The sequence below is a fragment of the Brassica napus genome, chromosome C2, assembly GCF_020379485.1.
Source record: "Brassica napus cultivar Da-Ae chromosome C2, Da-Ae, whole genome shotgun sequence".
In the NCBI taxonomy this organism is placed as follows: Eukaryota; Viridiplantae; Streptophyta; class Magnoliopsida; order Brassicales; family Brassicaceae; genus Brassica; species Brassica napus.
The window spans coordinates 52208454-52226118 of record NC_063445.1 but is presented as its reverse complement, the minus strand read 5'-3'; the positions used below and the strand labels follow the sequence as shown (position 1 = coordinate 52226118).

Genomic DNA, 17665 nt, shown 5'->3' with positions numbered 1-17665 from the left:
GTAACTCCAGCTCTAAATTCTAAGTATGTGGAAAGAGTTACAGGTGTTCTCAGGCTCTAGGTGGCCCGCAAACACTTCATCAGAAGCAACAAGTCTCTCAGGAGGAGTTGATTGAATTTAAAAGATACTAACGGGAAGGAACATTGTGTTGCATATCATTACATATGATTTCCTTATTTACCTGGATACACTGGAAACTTGGGAACTAGAAAAAAACATACAAAAGAGTTCTTAAGGTAGACTAGTAGTCAAGGCTAGCTCATGGAAGTTCCACTTGTTTAATATTCCATATGTCTTCGGCATATTCGTGGATCGTCCGATCACTGCTAAACTTGGATGAACCTGCAGTGTTCAAGATTGACATTCTCGTCCATCTCTGCAAATCATTTATAGCAATTTCAAGGTTAGATACTGAGGAGGTTTCATTTATAAGCTCTGATGATTGAAGAAAAAGTAACACCACTTACTTTCTGGTCACGGTATGCCTTGTCAACTTTTTCTTGGCATTCAACGTAGCTAGGAAAGTCTTTGCCAACAAGGAAGTAATCAGCTCTTCCAAAGCCTTCGTTTCCTTCCAGAGAGCCAATCAGTTCATCGTATTTGTTTGAGCCAAAGACACCGCTTCTAACGAATTGCTTGACTTCTTCAAAACTAGGATCTGGAACAAACTGGAATGCAGAAGACAAAACAGTTCACAAGAAATCTCTGTTTGACACTTAGAAGAAGACGGTAAGAACAGCAAGATTATGTTCAATTCATATACCTTTCCCTCTGCTCTCTCTTTCCTCAGGTCTGCAATCTCATCAGCTTTGGCACCAAAGAGGAAGAAGTTCTCTTCACCAACTTCTTCTCTGATCTCCACATTGGCCCCATCCAAGGTTCCAATCAAAATGCAACCGTTCATAGAAAACTTCATGTTGCTTGTCCCACTCGCTTCCATCCCAGCGGTACTGCAGATAGAACTCTTAGTCTTCAGTAAATGGCAAGAGCATTCGTTGCTAAGGTTCTCATGATAATTTGCTAAGGTTCTCATGATAAAGTTATAAACATATGAACTAGTACAGCTCTTGTTTTAGCAGTTATCTCAATGTCAGTGGTTCAACCTGATGGAGTTGTGAAAAAATAGAAGATGAGTTAGCCAAATAAGTTGATACCTGATGTGCTGAGAAAGCTCGCTTGCTGGAATGAGCAATTCAGCAACACTGACATTGTAATCAGGAACAAAGATAACCTGCAAGGTGGTCAACACTTCTGATTAGCAGTTATAATATATGTATCCATTTCAACAAGACGCTTATATCAGACTTGAGGGAGGGATTATGCAGGTTGTCTGCTGAGAACATGATTAATACAAGCATGTCAAGTATACATAATAATAGGATCCGTACCTTAAGCAAGTCACCAATCTCCGGATCATGGTTAATTGTAGACCCAACATCTGTGATGAATTTCACAATCCTCTTAGCTTGCACATATGTGGCGAATGCTTTTCCCCCAAATATGCAAACTCTTGGCACAAATGCCTTCTCCCTCTCACTTGCACTCATTTCCTTCATCTTTTTGTAGCGGTAAACTATTCCTAAGATGTTAAGCAGTTGTCGCTTGTACTCGTGAATACGCTTGATCTGCACATAGTTTTCAATACAGAAAGCAAGAAATTTACTATATGACGAGATGATAAGAAATCTTCTAAGATCTATTAATCTAAAACAAGATCCTCTGGAAGTGACCTGAATGTCGAACATTGCATCCGGGCTGACAGTATATCCAGTTCTTTCCTTGATTAGTGATACAACCTTCAACTTGTTCTTCTTCTTTGCTGCTCTCCACTCAGATTGAAGATCTTCATCATCTGCAAACTGGAGAAAGACCGACCAAAGTTATCTGGGGTCTTACTTTACTAGACAACCACATGTGAAGCAACATTGAATCCAATAGAGCACATACCTTTCTTAGTTCCGCAAGCTTTTCAGTATTCAAGACCCAGTCTTCTGTGCCTATCCAGTTAGTTATAATATCACTTAAGTACGGGTTGCAGAAACGAATCCACCGCCTTGGTGTTACTCCGTTTGTTTTATTCTGAAATTTATCCGGCCACAACTGCAACAAATATAGAATATTCAGTCACGAGAATATGATTATAGAGAATTATGCTTCACTAGTTTAGAATGTTTTACCTTAACGAAATCATTAAAAACATCCGTTTTCACTATTTCACTGTGTATCTCTGCAACCCCATTTACAGCATGACCACCCACAACAGCAAGGTTGGCCATACGGACCATCTTTGGTGGTTCTGGGATAACTTCCGCTATGACGCCAGCAGTTTCTTCCTCTTCTACTTCCTTTTTCACATCAGTTTGAGCATCTTCTTTAGCATCTTCTGACAGGTCTATGGTCTTTTCTGCAATAACTGGTTTGCTCTCTGGCTTTACAATCACATCAGTTTGAGCATCTTCTTTAGCATCTTCCGACAGGTCTATGGTCTTTTCTGCAATAACTGGTTTGCTCTCTGGCTTTACAATCACATCTGCAAAGGCAGAAGGCAACTCGACGTTTTCTAATATCCTCATTGCGTTCAGTTTCTCCTTGAGCAAGTCAGGATCTGCGGTGCCATACTCGGAAACAATTGTGCCCACTAGCTGCAATACAGAAAGTGCAGATTAGACCAGAGATGTGGAAAAAGAAAAAGAAGAAGAGAGACATTTGATGGTGTTGAGAGACGGACCTCCTCATCAATCTTTTCGATAATCTCTACATGACGAGGGAGCAATTTCTCCATTAGTTCTAAACTCCACTTCTCCAATGCCTCAGGCAAGACTGTATGGTTTGTGTATGCCACAGTCCTGTAAATATTATTCTATTTAGAAATACGTTGCAGGTTACAAACCTGTAGTGCGGGTTCGGGTAATTCAGTTTGGATAGTTTGGTTCGGCATAAATTTTACCGAACCAACCCGAAATAAAGTTTGGTTCGGTATTTGGTTAGTTCTGTTTTTGAAAATCCTGCCAGATTTTTTTTTGGTTTAAATTTTGAATAAGTTCAGTTAATTTTTTTTTTGGATAAGTTCAGTTAAGTTCACTTAATTTCGATCAGTGCAGTTTGAAATTTGGTTATTTCGGTTCAAAATCCCAGCCCTAGATAATCTTTATTTTAAGAGGAAGGAAAACAAATAAGAACAAGAGACACAGTCATTTTCAACAAGTACCTCTGTGTGATTTTCCAAGCGTCCTCCCAGCTAAGTCCTTTCAAATCCATTAGAATCCTCATAAGCTCAGGAATGCATAGGGTTGGGTGAGTGTCATTCATCTGCACCGCAACCTTCTCTGGAAACTCTTCCCAGTTAACACTCCCTCCAGACCTCGTCTCAAACCGTGCTACGATATCTTGAAGCGAGGCTGAGCACAGAGTGTACTGTTGCTTCAGCCTAAGAGCCTTTCCTTCATCTGACTCATCTCCAGGATAAAGCACGTAGCAAATCTAATAAGACAAACAACTATTTTTTTCAGTAATGTACACTTCGAAAACTCTGTTCTATTGTAAAACAAAGAGAAAGTGAATAGAGACCTTTTCAGCGTTGAATAGAGCTTCTGCTGCCTCAGTGTGCTTGCCAGAGTTATACAAAGACAAATCAAAATCTCCTGAAGGGGCCTTTGTTGACCAGAGCCGTAGATTGATAGTAGTCTTGGTTTTATAGCCAGGGATAGGAACATCATAAGCAACGGCCACAACGTCTTCACCACCAATCCACCGTTTCCTACCATCTGATCCAAAAACCACTTTCCCATAGAACTTTACTGGATACGAGACATCGTTTCTGACTATCTCCCAAGGATTGCTTAGCTGAAAAAGAAACCATTTAAGTCACTGATGGAGTAAAAAAATTAGAATAGCAAGAAGAAGGAGACCTCAAGCCAGTCTTCTGCAGCTTCCTCCTGACCATCTTTAGTGATTATCTGTTTGAACAAGCCGTACTTGTACCTAAGTCCATAACCCCACGCCGGATAGTTCAGAGTAGCCATGGAGTCCAAAAAGCACGAGGCGAGTCTCCCGAGTCCACCGTTCCCAAGTGCAGGATCTGGCTCCTACAAATTGGAAGTAAAGAAGTTAGCGATTCAGCAAAAGATTAAGAAAAGACAGTCTTGCTATGAACAAACACGAATCAAATCGAAAAAAAGCAAAGAAACTTATAGAGCAAATCGCATTAAGGCAAAATACCTATCCAAGGTTTGTATATTATTATGTGAATGAATAAATTTACGGGTGCACATATGATATAACAAACAAAGTCCCATATCGGAGAATTAGACAAAGAGAGTCTAATATATAAAGAGCTTTCCAACTCTAATTAGTACCAACTCTAATTAGTACGAGGTCTTTTGGAAACCAAAAGGAAACCAAAAGTAAATCATAGACCAATCTACAATAATCAACTAACCTGACCAGCTACACTTTCTAATTCAAAGCCAAGACTCTTCAAAGCATCACCGTAAGCACCAGTGAGGCCGAGGTTACCAACTGCATTCAACAAGGCTCTACCCTACAATAGGGCCACCAAGATGATCAGATAATAATAAACCAAAGTACTACAAAAGAGGAAAAGGATGAGACTTTAAAGTAAAGCGAACCTGCAGAAACTCCATAGACAGATAGTAAGCCTGTTTCGGATTCACTCTGTTGTAACACTCATAAGTAGAGTTCCAGTTCACGATCAGAGCGTCTCTGACGCTCTGTGCGGTGGCGAAGAAAGCCTTAGGCAGCTCGAACTTCTCGGGAGAGAACAGAGGCCTGAACTCAGAGTGGTGCTTGATGCTCGAGGCTACTGTTTTCAATCAAAAAAGATATGATTTTTTTTTTTTTATAATCATCATTTAACGCGTCTGAATGAGAAAGGAGGATATAGATGAGACTTGGACCTTGTTCGGAATCGGTGACTAGAGTCTTGGTATTGCTGGAGATAGATTTCACCGATAAAAGTCGCCAGTTTCTGATCCTCGCCGGGAACGTCTTCGTTCTCCAGCGACGAGTGACGAGGCTCGACAGGGAGTTGCATTTCACCGGAATCTTCTCAGCTCCGGCGGAGATTCGCATCGTATCCATCTCTCTCTCTCTGAAGCTTTTCAGTTTCACGAGGCAACTCAGTGATCACACTGATCACTTATAATGTGAAGTAAATATCCACGTGTCATAGTGTTATTGGATATGGGGGGACAAGTGAAAGGTCACGTTATTCTACAGTGGGACTGGAGCTGATCAGAGATATTTCTTGGAGAAAGCGACAAGACATCCACTTGCAATGTGCTTCGCGTCTTGATCGTTAATTTATGGACTACTTTTGTCAATACTCATTAGTTTTAGTGCACTTGTGAAAATATTTCTTGTATTAAACGATTGACCGAGTACTTTAATTAACACTATTAAGCTACCAAACAAATCTGACACAGAGACTATAATCACATTGTCGTCAAGATCCAAGAACGATACTACTGCTAGTGCTAGTACATTATACTATTAAGCTAGCAAACAAATGTCACACAAGAGACTATAATCATTAATCACATTGTCGGCAAGATCCAATAACGATACTACTGATTCTATACGGTTCGATTGATACAACTTATATATTTTAGAAGCATAATATATTACACACACTCAAGAACGATGCAAGAAACAGAACTTCTTATTGAGTTGATCTCCACATGCAACTAAGGAAACCAACACTCAAAAGAATATCTATGAAGAAAATGCTCAACTCAAAAGTTTCGTGGAGAATAAATAAAAAGACAGAATCAGCAAACCAAGAATAAAAAACTCTCACAGATCTTCCCAGAACCTAATCTTGAACCATCTGCTTATGTTACAGTTTCTACAACAAAGAAAGTTAACCTTATTTGGGTTCAGGGAAGAGACTAAAAGCCATGCATAACCAAAGAAGAAGAAGACTTGGATCTTTCATGATTCACTGGTTAAGGTTCCATTTTTAGTGGCAATGGAGGAGAGACCATTAAGTTTCCTTTTTGAACCTGGATCTGCCTCTGCTTGTGTTCATTACTTTCACTGGCTTCTGAAGAAGAGACTTCATTTTCAGAATGAGTTTCGTCTTCTTCTTCTTCAAAGCCCTCGTTTTCCTTGGGAACATACTTGATCTCCTCGACTTCATTCTCATTCCCTTTCTTGTCTCCATTACCATCGTTTGATCCGCTTGTTGAGTCATCTCCCTCCTCGGTAATACTTGACTCCGGCGTATCTCCATAAACCTTATACACATTCCCATCCTCATCAAACCTCACAGTTTTCACCACACGGCTCTTTCCTCCACCTTCTTTCACCAAAACCATCTTCCTAGTTTTCAAACCATGCTGCTTCCTTTCATTATCCCTGGTTACCACAAGGGTTTCTTCCTCGCTACTATCAACTGACTCATCCTGATACACATTCCTGTTCTTGTCAAGTACCATGGTCTTCCTAACCGGAGGCTTCACTACATTGGCCCCAGTTCTAAACTTAGAGCTACCACTCTTTCTCTTATCAATAGAGACTTCTTCACTATCATCAGTAGTGGAGTCCAACTCTTCACCCTCATCACAAGTAACAAAGACTTTCCCCATTTGGTTTCTCAACTTCTCCACTCTTCTCTCTTCAACTACACCAAAACCCTGAGGCCGTTTGCTGTGGCTACCCACAAAGCTCACACTAGCAGCAGAATACCTTTTAACAACACAATCATCAACGTACTGCAAAAACCTCACCAAATCTCTGCTCAAAGATCTCTTACTACTCCGTATCATTGGATCAACCCTACCCTAACAGAGAACCAAACGAACACTAAAATAAAACATCTCCAAAAACAAAAAAGGACAAAACTTTATTCACATTATACCTGAATCGAATCAAGTTGAAGGAGCAAGTCTGTAGCTTTCCGAGAAACAACCTTGTAAGGGAAAATGGGTTTGCCCGAAACCGAAGACTTGAGAGACAAGAAGCTGGATTTGATCACTGCAAGCTCCTTGAGATGTCTAAAGGAGATGGATCTCTGAACAAGGTAAGAGCGGAAATGGGTTTGGATGACACGCGCGGCGGAGTCTCTCAGTGTGGAGTATCGGTCGCGGCGTTGGTCGTGGAAAGGTGCGAACTTGTTGAGAGATGACTCGAGAGCATCGATTTTGCGGAGGAGACAGGACAGGATGACTTGGTCGTGTTGTTGTCGTGGAACGTTGTTTTGGTTGCAGGAGCAGGTTTGGTTACGAAAGTGTGTTTCTTGTTGATGGGTTTGGAGGTAAGAAGCGAGGGGGTGATGGAGATTATCTGGCGGCGGTGAAAGGTTGGAGTGAGTGCAGCAGGGAGGAGAATCTCTGTATGTACAGCAGCGTGGAGACGTGGGGACTAGAGGGATTTGATTGTAGTGGTTATGGCGTTGTGAGCAGGCGTGGTGGTGGCGGGATGCCATGGAAACGGCGGCGGAGTTTGCTAGATTGAAGGTGTTTACTTATGGCTTTGACCAGATGGATCCCGTGAACCGAGGAAGAAGACAAAGAAGATAGCTTGCAAACGTCGCGCAGTCGTTGTCATTTGTCACAACCCGGCAAGCATTTTATGTTATTGACCGGTCGAACCAAACCGGGTGGGTTCTGCACAATATTACAAGTTGCTAAAATGTTAAAAGGGAAAATTGCAGCGTAACAAAAATTCGGCCTCTTTGTCTCTTTGGTATAATACCGATATTGTTATAAATCATTATGTGGATGGCCCATAACCAATGATCAAGACAAGGCCCAGCCGTGACCAAAGGAGGAGAGAGAGAGGCAGTCGTCCGAGGAGAGAGAGACGGTCGGTTTAGACCGTCTTAGACTTAGGACGTTTTCCTTTTATCTGTTTTAGATCTTTTCCTATTTCATGTTGTATTAGGTTTTGGATAATTTCTTTTTTCCTATACTTTGTAATTCCTATATAAGGAACATCTATTGTTCATTAATAATACACAGAAATATTCAGTCTCTAAACTCTCTCATTACAACACGTTATCAGCACGATAGACTCCAAAACCCTGAGACAAAACCTAACCTAAAATCTGTCACACATAAACCCTAATCCAGGCGCAACTTAAAATCGTTCTATCTCTCAAACCCCGAGGAACCAGACGACGAGCCACATATCAAATTGAATCTCTTGACGAGACGAATCCATCAACGAAAACCGTTCGTCGATCCGATCTCAGACGCGCCCACACTCGCAGAAACAATACTCGACACTGTTTTGGTCTTTTGGAACCCTAATTCCGGAAAAATCCCAAATTGTTCTTGCTTGCGTTCCGGCTTACAAACATCCGATCAGCTCCAGCCCTAAGGTGTTCCTGATCCTAGACGACCTCAGTTTTCAGTTCACATCACAGCCAGCTTGAGTTCCCAATCAACCCACTCGCAAACTCAAGAAGAAGACGCGTCCGACGTCCTCGGCGCACATCCGCGATCAGGCGCCAAACCATCCGATCCCGATCAGACGCGTCTCGCCTCAGCACGCGACCGTTCCAGCTCGTCCCATCTCGTGTCCGTTCGAGGTTCTCTTTGTGGTCCGGGTTCTACAATCTGCAAAACAAAGGTAATCCTAATTCTGAGAATATGAATTGAACATGGTTGTTTTGTAAAGATTGAAACCCTAAAATCTAATTTCTAAGATGAAAGCCTTAAGACAAATAGATCAAACCCTAAAAGAGTAAATCGGAGCTCGAATAAGTCCGGTCTCCTAAACCATAATTCGAGATTGATCCATTAATCAATTATAATCAAAATCTTAATGATTTTGAATCTCAAATCAAACTCCCTTGATCAAAGATCAAAATTTTCGAAATCCCCTGAAACCCTAATTTGGAAAAACGATTTTAAAATTGTTTGATTTGAAATTTGATTGTTTGTTTGATCACCTAGAGATATTGATAGGATTGTTTAAACTCGAATCTGTATTGCTTGACATGTTTAAACTAAAAATCCTAATTAAACTTGATAAAGATCTTGATTATATCATCTCATGGCCGTGTGGCCTTATTGCTTTCATAATCGAATTTGACCATACCTGATTGATTGCAATTGAACCTAGATATTACTCTAAGGATGACATTGAATTGAACTAAATAGTCGTGTGGCTCCTACTTGGCCGTAAGGTATATACCTTGGCCGTGAGGCATTGTTTGAAAGTTTAAATGTTTAAAACTATAAATCTCGTTTTAAATCTTAAAAGGCCTTCAAACCTTAATCTTAAAACCGAATCCTACTAGTGTTTAAATCAGAAACCCTAGGATTGATTAAGGATTTCTTGCATACATATGAATCTGAATATGGATTGCATTCATACTGTTCAAATAAGAATCGACCAGCATGTAGTTTATACAATCTTGAAACCGGTTGCATTAGATATAACTGCATGGCCGAGTGGCTTGATGAATTGATCGCACCATGGTCGTTTCTAGATTGATTGTTTTTCATAAATGCGTAAGATATGTTTGTGGCCAAGCTTGTTAATATACCATGCGGCCACATGATCACATTGTGAACCTAAATTGAAATGATGATGTGATTCAGATGTCGAAAATCTCAAATAGAGACTATGCATCCCTTAATCTCTCCGGAGATAACTACTTGATGTGGGCGCTAGATACAAAGATCAGCTTAAGGTCAAAAGGACTTGGTGATACAATCATCAAGGGCAACAATGAGACCGATAAGAATCGGTACATGGCTATAAGTATTATACGACATCACCTCATTGAAGGTCTAAAAGATCAGTACATTACGATGGAAAATCCACTAGAGCTTTGGGATGCTTTACAGCATAGATATGATCACCAGAAAACGGTGCTACTCCCAAAAGCTAGAAATGACTGGAAGAATCTAAGATTCAGGGATTATAAGTCAGTGGATGAGTACAATTCGGTCTTGTTTAAGACGGTATCGATGCTGAGACTTTGTGGTGAAGTAGTAACCGAAGAAGAGTTACTTGAGAAGACTTACTCTACATTCCATTCATCGAATGTGATACTGCAACAGCAGTACAGAATGAAAGGCTTCGCCACATATACTGATCTGATCTTGTGTCTGCTTCTGGCTGAGGCAAACAATGAGCTCCTGATGAAGAACAGTGAAGCTAGACCTGTTGGAACAGCACCATTACCGGAGGATAATGAGGTTGAAAGGAAAGATCCCAACGAGTGCAATTATGTCCAAAATGACAAGAGATCACACGACAAAGGCCGAGGTGGATACAAGGGGCATGGCCGTGACAATTACTCGAACAGCCGAGACAACTACTCGACCGACCGGAAAGGAAACCACAATAACTGTGGTTGTGGTTCCAATTATGGCTGTGGCCGAGGTAGTTATGGCCGTGGTCGAGGCGGCATATCCAAACCGTCTTACTCGACCAAATCCGTTTGTCACAGATGTGGAATGGGAAACCATTGGGCCAAGAACTGTAGAACCCCTAAGCACTTATGTGAGCTCTACCAAGAAAGTCTTAAGAACAAAAACCATGAGGCTCACATGGTTCACGATTCCGGATATGAGGCCGATAATGATTCCGACATTCCTAAAAATGACCGGATGGACTTTGAGACTTCTGATTGTCTCAAGGACTAAATTTTCGATACGACTTGTCTTATTGCTTTATGATTTGCTTTGATGTTTCACGATATATATATATATATATATATATATATATATATATATAATATAATTGATTTTGAGTTCATTATCTTGTCTGATCTTACTTGAACATATAAATGATTTTAAAGAGTTGCCTAAAGGGCATAAAACCAAGTAAGAAATCATGAATGTGTATAGTAAGCCTAGTAAAGAAACTATGGCTAAGGCATTGTCTAAAGGACATTAGATACACCCAATAATATGTGACCCATTAAGTTATGATAGTATGATTTCTAAATAGAAACAATGGGCAAACAAAAGGAAACAAGTTCCTTCAGATTTTGAAAGAAAAATCGCCTAAGACCTTATAAGAAAGTGGTCGAGATTATACCTAATAATCTCTACTGATTTAAACTATGCTATAAGATCAGTATGATGAGAGGCAAGAACCGTGGTGACCATATTGAGATACACCACGAAATTTTACACTATATGGCATGATAGGATTAGCCATCCTAAAAGTCTAAACTCGATGCAAAGATTGAAAAGGCACAGAGTTATCCCGTAAAAGATCTCACGTTGTGAAACATGTACACAAAGGGAAACTCATTAGGCTTAATTGTCCCAAGCACCACGACCTTATAGTATGGTCATGAGGGGGAGAGAGGATAAACCCATGATCAATACTACAAGATCGTGTACCACTATGGTCTAAAGACCATGTTATAAATGGCTCGGCCATAAAAGGCCATTCCTCGGCCGTAGAGGCCTTACCATGTTACAAATGGCTCGGCCATAAAAGGCCATTCCTCGGCTGTAGAGGCCATGTTTTAAAATGGCCAAACCATAAGGACATTACTCGGCCAAAGAAACCATGTTATGAACAGGTCGGCCGCAAGGGCCATAACCGACCAGAGAGGCCATTACCATAAAAGGTTCGGCCAAGTAAGCCATTATTTATAAGCTTGGAACATTATGATTTGACATGTATAGAATGATAATATGATCGTATGCATCAGGCCATATAAGTGAGCATAGATATTCCCATCTCAGATTATATACGGGTCATAAAACCAGACATACACCATCTTAAGAGATTTTGAATAAACCACCACATACATATATGTGCCGTCTAAAGATGGAACCTCAGAAGAGGATTGGGAATATATGTTGGATAGGAGTATTACTTTCTCCCACGATTTATAAAGAAAACTTGAGCCAAACATGGGTGATCATATTGTGGCCAAGTACACGGATTGTATCCGTCTATCCAAACAATAAAGGAGAAAGATTATAAGCTGGATAAAGAATGATAAGAATGGTTTTAAACCATCATTGTCTTGGCATAGATCCTCGGACTAGAAATTATAATTTAAGACGTCCAAAGAAAGATTATATAAAGCTAGCTAATTGAGAAGCTAATCGAAATGCCAGACACTGACCCGAGAAATGACTAACCAGCTTAGCACCAAATGAATGTCCTAGAAGAGACATAATCAAGTTGCTATAGAGTCTATACAAGATAGACCAAGTGTTCCATAAGATAAAGGGATCTCGGATAGAAAGGAATGGTGCATGGGATGATAGATCCGAGATCATTCTAGAAACCAAACAGACATTGAGAAAAGGCTGCGCAGCTACACATCTAAGGTACCAAACCATGTAGTCTTGGGACGCTAAGCTACTAGGTAACAAAGATCCTGGATAATGAAATCTCAAAATGATCAGATCATGTCTGGAACATAATGGAACCACATGAAAGTGTCGACACACACACATTTGTATAAAGATACATAAGAGAATAGCACTTGAACATAAAGAAATGAACGAGGATCATGAACCCACGAAAGAGTACTCATACAATCATAAAAGATTATATTGAAAGATAAAACGTGGAGGTTCAATGTATCTAAAAGAGAGATGGACGTATTGGCCATATACATATACATAAACGTCATCTGATAAACCAGTGAAATAGATGGATCTTGTGAGGTAAAGAAACCGTGAGAGAAGGCACATGATCACGAGGTCTAAGAGTGTTCATGTCTTCCTACTTAACAGCATTAGATCATAGCTTGTTACACAAGGTACTCACAGAGATCAAAGGAACAAATTATAAGGAGATAAACTCTTATGTGGTGGATGCTGCTACAGATTTTCGAAATTGAAAATGGTCTGGTCATAAGAAAGATATTAGATACAAATGTGTAGTAAGCAGCATATGGATCACTGGATAAAATTGAAAGAACAACTTTGTTCCTAAGCTGATTCATGGACTGAAAAGCAGCTGCATATAGTATGTAACGCATGATCTTGGAGTTGTATAAAAGACAATCCAATACAGTCCATATATTTGAAATTTCTTGTGATTATACTAAAACTAAAAGAGGCATAGAATAAATCTATATGGGTGTCCGGCTAAATGCGTTCGACCTTCTGGCTAAAGGCGTCCAGCACTCCGGCTTAAAACGTCCGGCCCATCGGCTAAAAGGCATCCGGTCCTTATCCCTTGATCACGGATTAGTAGAAACAAAAGATCAACCATCAGGTTGCAATCCGACATCAGATCCCCTAAGTAAGGATCCAGCATAGCAGAACGGTCTGCTTCCGTATAAACTCCACAAGGCAAGTAGTGGACACTTATAGACGAGGTCTATGACCCGGTCATGATTCGGCCAGATTGATACATGGTCGATGGTAACCATAAATCGCCAAAGTAAAGAGCAGTTGATAAGTAGACGATCACGTCTAGACTATGGACACATGCAAACACGATTTTCAAAGACCAAATAGTGATCTCTGAGGACAATATGGTTCATATTGTTTAGCACACATGCTTTACCGAGACACTTAATGTCAAAGGACATGAGAAATGACCTAAGAAGTCGAAATGGTCTAATTACGGTTCAGTAATGAAACTGGCCGATTACTCCCATCCTATACATACAGGAAATATCACGCACCAAGATGCGTAGAATGTAGAACCTACAGTGAGGTTCACATCAGGGGGAGTAGTGCGTGTTGTACTCTTTTTCCTTCATCATGGTTTTGTCCCACTGGGTTTTCCTGATAAGGTTTTAATGAGGCAACATGAAGCGTACTACAAATCATGTATGGTTATGGCATCCAAGGGGGAGTGTTATAAATCATTAGGTGGATGGCCCATAACCAATGACCAAGACAAGGCCCAGCCGTGGCCAAAGGAGGAGAGAGAGAGGCGGTCGTCCGAGGAGAGAGAGACGGTCGGTTTAGACCGTCTTAGACTTAGGACGTTTTCCTTTTATCTGTTTTAGATCTTTTCCTATTTCATGTTGTATTAGGTTTTGGATAATTTCATTTTTCCTATACTTTGTAATTCCTATATAAGGAACCTCTATTGTTCATTAATAATACACAGAAATATTCAGTCTCTAAACTCACTCATTACAACACGTTATCAGCACGATAGACTCCAAAACCCTGAGACAAAACCTAACCTAAAATCCGTCACACATAAACCCTAATCCAGGCGCAACGTAAAATCATTCTATCTCTCAAACCCCGAGGAACCAGGTGACGATCCAAATATAAAATTGAAGCTCTTGACGAGACGAATCCATCAACGAAAACCGTTCATCGATCCGATCTCAGACGCGCCCACACTTGCAGAAACAATACTCGGCACCGTTTTGGTCTTTTGGAACCCTAATTCCGGAAAAACCCCAAATTGTTCTTGCTTGCGTTCCGGCTTACAAACATCCGATCAGCTCCAGCCCTAAAGTGTTCCTGATCCTAGACGACCTCAGTTTCAAGTTCACATCACAGCCAGCTTGAGTTCCCAATCAACCCACTCGCAAACTCAAGAAGAAGACGTGTCCGACGTCCTCGGCGCACATCCGCGATCAGACTCTAAACCATCCGATCCCGATCAGACGCGTCTCGCCTCAGCACGCGGCCATTCCAGGTCGTCCCATCTCGTGTCCGTTCGATGTTCTCTTGGTGGTCCGGGTTCTACAATCTGCAAAACAAAGGTAATCCTAATTCTGAGAATATGAATTGAACATGGTTGTTTTGTAAAGATTGAAACCCTAAAATCTAATCTCTAAGATGAAAGCCTTAAAAGAGTAAATCGGAGCTCGAATAAGTCCGGTCCCCTAAACCATAATTCGAGATTGATCCATTGATCAATTAAAATCAAAGTCTTAATGATTTTGAATCTCAAATCAAACTCCCTTGATCAAAGATCAAAGTTTTCTTAATCCCCTGAAACCCTAATTTGTAAAAACGATTTTAAAATTGTTTGATTTGAAATTTGATTGTTTGTTTGATCTCCTAGAGATATTGATAGGATTGTTTAAACTCGAATTTGTATTGCTTGACATATTTAAACTAAAAATCCTAATTAAACTTGATAAAGATCTTGATTATATCATCTTATGGCCGTGTGGCCTTATTGCTTTCATAATCGAATTTGATCATACCTGATTGATTGCAATTGAACCTAGATATTACTCTAAGGATGACATTGAATTGAACTAAATAGCCGTGTGGCTCCTACTTGGCCGTAAGGCATATACCTTGGCCGTGAGGCATTGTTTGAAAGTTTAAATGTTTAAAACTCTAAATCTCGTTTTAAATCTTAAAAGGCCTTCAAACCTTAATCTTAAAACCGAATCCTACTAGTGTTTAAATCAGAAACCCTAGGATTGATTAAGGATTTCTTGCATACATATGAATCTGAATATGGATTGCATTCATACTGTTCAAATAAGAATCGACCAGCATGTAGTTTATACAATCTTGAAACCGGCTGCATTAGATATAACTACATGGCCGAGTGGCTTGATGAATTGATCGCACCATGGTCGTTTCCAGATTGATTGTTTTTCATAAATGCGTAAGACATGTTTGTGGCGAGCTTGTTAATATACCATGCGGCCACATGATCACATTGTGAACCTAAATTGAAATGATGATGTGATTCAGATGTCGAAAATCTCAAATAGAGACTATGCAGCCCTTAATCTCTCCGGAGATAACTACTTGCTGTGGGCGCTAGATACAAAGATCAGCTTAAGGTCAAAAGGACTTGGTGATATAATCATCAAGGGCAACAATGAGACCGATAAGAATCGGTACATGGCTATAAGTATTATACGCCATCACCTCATTGAAGGTCTAAAAGATCAGTACATTACGATGGAAAATCCACTAGAGCTTTGGGATGCTTTACAGCATAGATATGATCACCAGAAAACAGTGCTACTCCCAAAAGCTAGAAATGACTGGAAGAATCTAAGATTCATGGATTATAAGTCAGTGGATGAGTACAATTCGGTCTTGTTTAAGACGGTCTCAATGCTGAGACTTTGTGGTGAAGTAGTAACTGAAGAAGAGTTACTTAAGAAGACTTACTCTACATTCCATTCATCAAATGTGATACTGCAACAGCAGTACAGAATGAAAGGCTTTGCCACATATACTGATCTGATCTCGTGCCTGCTTCTGACTGAGGCAAACAATGAACTCCTGATGAAGAACAGTGAAGCTAGACCTGTTGGAACAACACCATTACCGGAGGATAATGAGGTTGAAAGGAAAGATCCCAACGAGTGCAATTATGTCCAAAATGACAAGAGATCACACTGCAAAGGCCGAGGTGGATACAAGGGGCATGGCCGTGACAATTACTCGAACAGCCGAGACAACTACTCGACCGATCGGAAAGGAAACCACAATAAACGTGGTCGTGGTTCCAATTATAGCTGTGGCCGAGGTAGTTATGGCCGTGGTCGAGGCGGCATATCCAAACCGTCTTACTCGACCAAATCCGTTTGTCACAGATGTGGAATGGGAAACCATTGGGGCAAGAACTGTAGAACCCCTAAGCACTTATGTGAGCTCTACCAAGAAAGTCTTAAGAACAAAAACCCTGAGGCTCACATGGTTCACGATTCCAGATATGAGGCCGATAATGATTCCGACATTGCTAAAAATGACCAGATGGACTTTGAGACTTCTGATTGTCTCAAGGACTAAATTTTCGATACGACTTGTCTTATTGCGTTATGATTTGCTTTGATGTTTCACGATTTTATATATATATATATATATATATATATATATATATATATATAATAGAATTGATTTTGAGTTCATTATCTTGCCTGATCTTACTTGAACATATAAATTATTTTAAAGAGTTGCCTAAAGGGCATAAAACCAAGTAAGAAATCATGAATGTGTATAGTAAGCCTAGTAAAGAAACTATGGCTAAGGCATTGTCTAAAGGACATTAGATACACCCAATAATATGTGACCCATTGAGTTATGATAGTATGGTTTCTAAATAGAAACAATGGGCAAACAAAAGGAAACAAGTTCCTTCAGATTTTGAAAGAAAAATCGCCTAGGACCTTATAAGAAAGTGGTCGAGACTATACCTAATGATCTCTACTGATTTAAACTATGCTATAAGATCAGTATGATGAGAGGCAAGAACCGTGGTGACCATATTGAGATACACCACAAAATTTTACACTATATGGCATGATAGGATTAGCCATCCTAAAAGTCTAAACTCGATGCAAAGATTGAAAAGGCACAGAGTTATCCCGTAAAAGATCTCACGTTGTGAAACATGTACACAAAGGGAAACTCATTAGGCTTAATTGTCCCAAGCACCACGACCTTATAGTATGGTCATGAGGGGGAGAGAGGATAAACCCATGATCAATACTACAAGATCGTGTACCACTATGGTCTAAAGACCATGTTATAAATGGCTCGGCCATAAAAGGCCATTCCTCGGCCGTAGAGGCCTTACCATGTTACAAATGGCTCGGCCATAAAAGGCCACTCCTCGGCTGTAGAGGCCATGTTTTAAAACGGCCAAACCATAAGGACATTACTCGGCCAAAGAAACCATGTTATGAACAGGTCGGCCGCAAGGGCCATAACCGACCAGAGAGGCCATTACCATAAAAGGTTCGGCCAAGTAAGCAATTATCTATAAGCTTGGAACATTATGATTTTACATGTATAGAATGATAATA

At 40.2% G+C, this 17665-nt stretch overlaps 2 protein-coding genes across 3 annotated transcripts; both read right to left on the bottom strand.

Annotated features, from left to right (window-relative positions):
• Window positions 1–84: 84 nt before the first annotated feature.
• On the bottom strand, window positions 85–5170 carry LOC106382178 (alpha-glucan phosphorylase 1-like). Of its 2 annotated transcripts, none has more exons than XM_013822150.3 (15): window positions 4917–5170; window positions 4629–4822; window positions 4439–4540; window positions 3909–4085; window positions 3568–3843; window positions 3209–3480; window positions 2729–2846; window positions 2178–2642; window positions 1948–2100; window positions 1731–1859; window positions 1389–1625; window positions 1155–1231; window positions 764–950; window positions 468–668; window positions 85–376 (listed from the first exon to the last, which is right to left on the bottom strand). In XM_013822150.3, the coding sequence occupies exons 1-15, from the start codon at window positions 5098–5100 to the stop codon at window positions 260–262; spliced, it is 2889 nt and encodes a 962-aa protein (XP_013677604.2). In that variant the 5' UTR covers window positions 5101–5170; the 3' UTR covers window positions 85–259. The 2 variants fall into 2 exon arrangements, with proteins under 2 accessions (XP_013677604.2, XP_013677605.2); XM_013822151.3 differs by having other exon boundaries at window positions 4629–4819; window positions 4917–5164.
• A 437-nt stretch (window positions 5171–5607) lies between these two features.
• Window positions 5608–7539, bottom strand: LOC106382179 (BAG family molecular chaperone regulator 8, chloroplastic-like). Its single transcript, XM_013822152.3, has 2 exons — window positions 6881–7539; window positions 5608–6803 (listed from the first exon to the last, which is right to left on the bottom strand). The coding sequence occupies exons 1-2, from the start codon at window positions 7445–7447 to the stop codon at window positions 5967–5969; spliced, it is 1404 nt and encodes a 467-aa protein (XP_013677606.2). The 5' UTR covers window positions 7448–7539; the 3' UTR covers window positions 5608–5966.
• Window positions 7540–17665: the final 10126 nt, after the last annotated feature.

What these genes read in the sequence shown, in the direction of transcription:
- LOC106382179 (XM_013822152.3), bottom strand. Translation starts at nt 7,447, where the DNA reads ATGGCATCCCGCCACCACCACGCCTGCTCACAACGCCATAACCACTAC. An exon ending in TTCAACTTGATTCGATTCAG is followed by an intron (nt 6,804 to 6,880) that starts GTATAATGTGAA and finishes GTTCTCTGTTAG; the next exon opens with GGTAGGGTTGATCCAATGAT.
- LOC106382178 (XM_013822150.3), bottom strand. Translation starts at nt 5,100, where the DNA reads ATGGATACGATGCGAATCTCCGCCGGAGCTGAGAAGATTCCGGTGAAA. An exon ending in CTCTATTCAACGCTGAAAAG is followed by an intron (nt 3,481 to 3,567) that starts GTCTCTATTCAC and finishes TTGTCTTATTAG; the next exon opens with ATTTGCTACGTGCTTTATCC. An exon ending in AAGAGAGAGCAGAGGGAAAG is followed by an intron (nt 669 to 763) that starts GTATATGAATTG and finishes TCTGCATTCCAG; the next exon opens with TTTGTTCCAGATCCTAGTTT.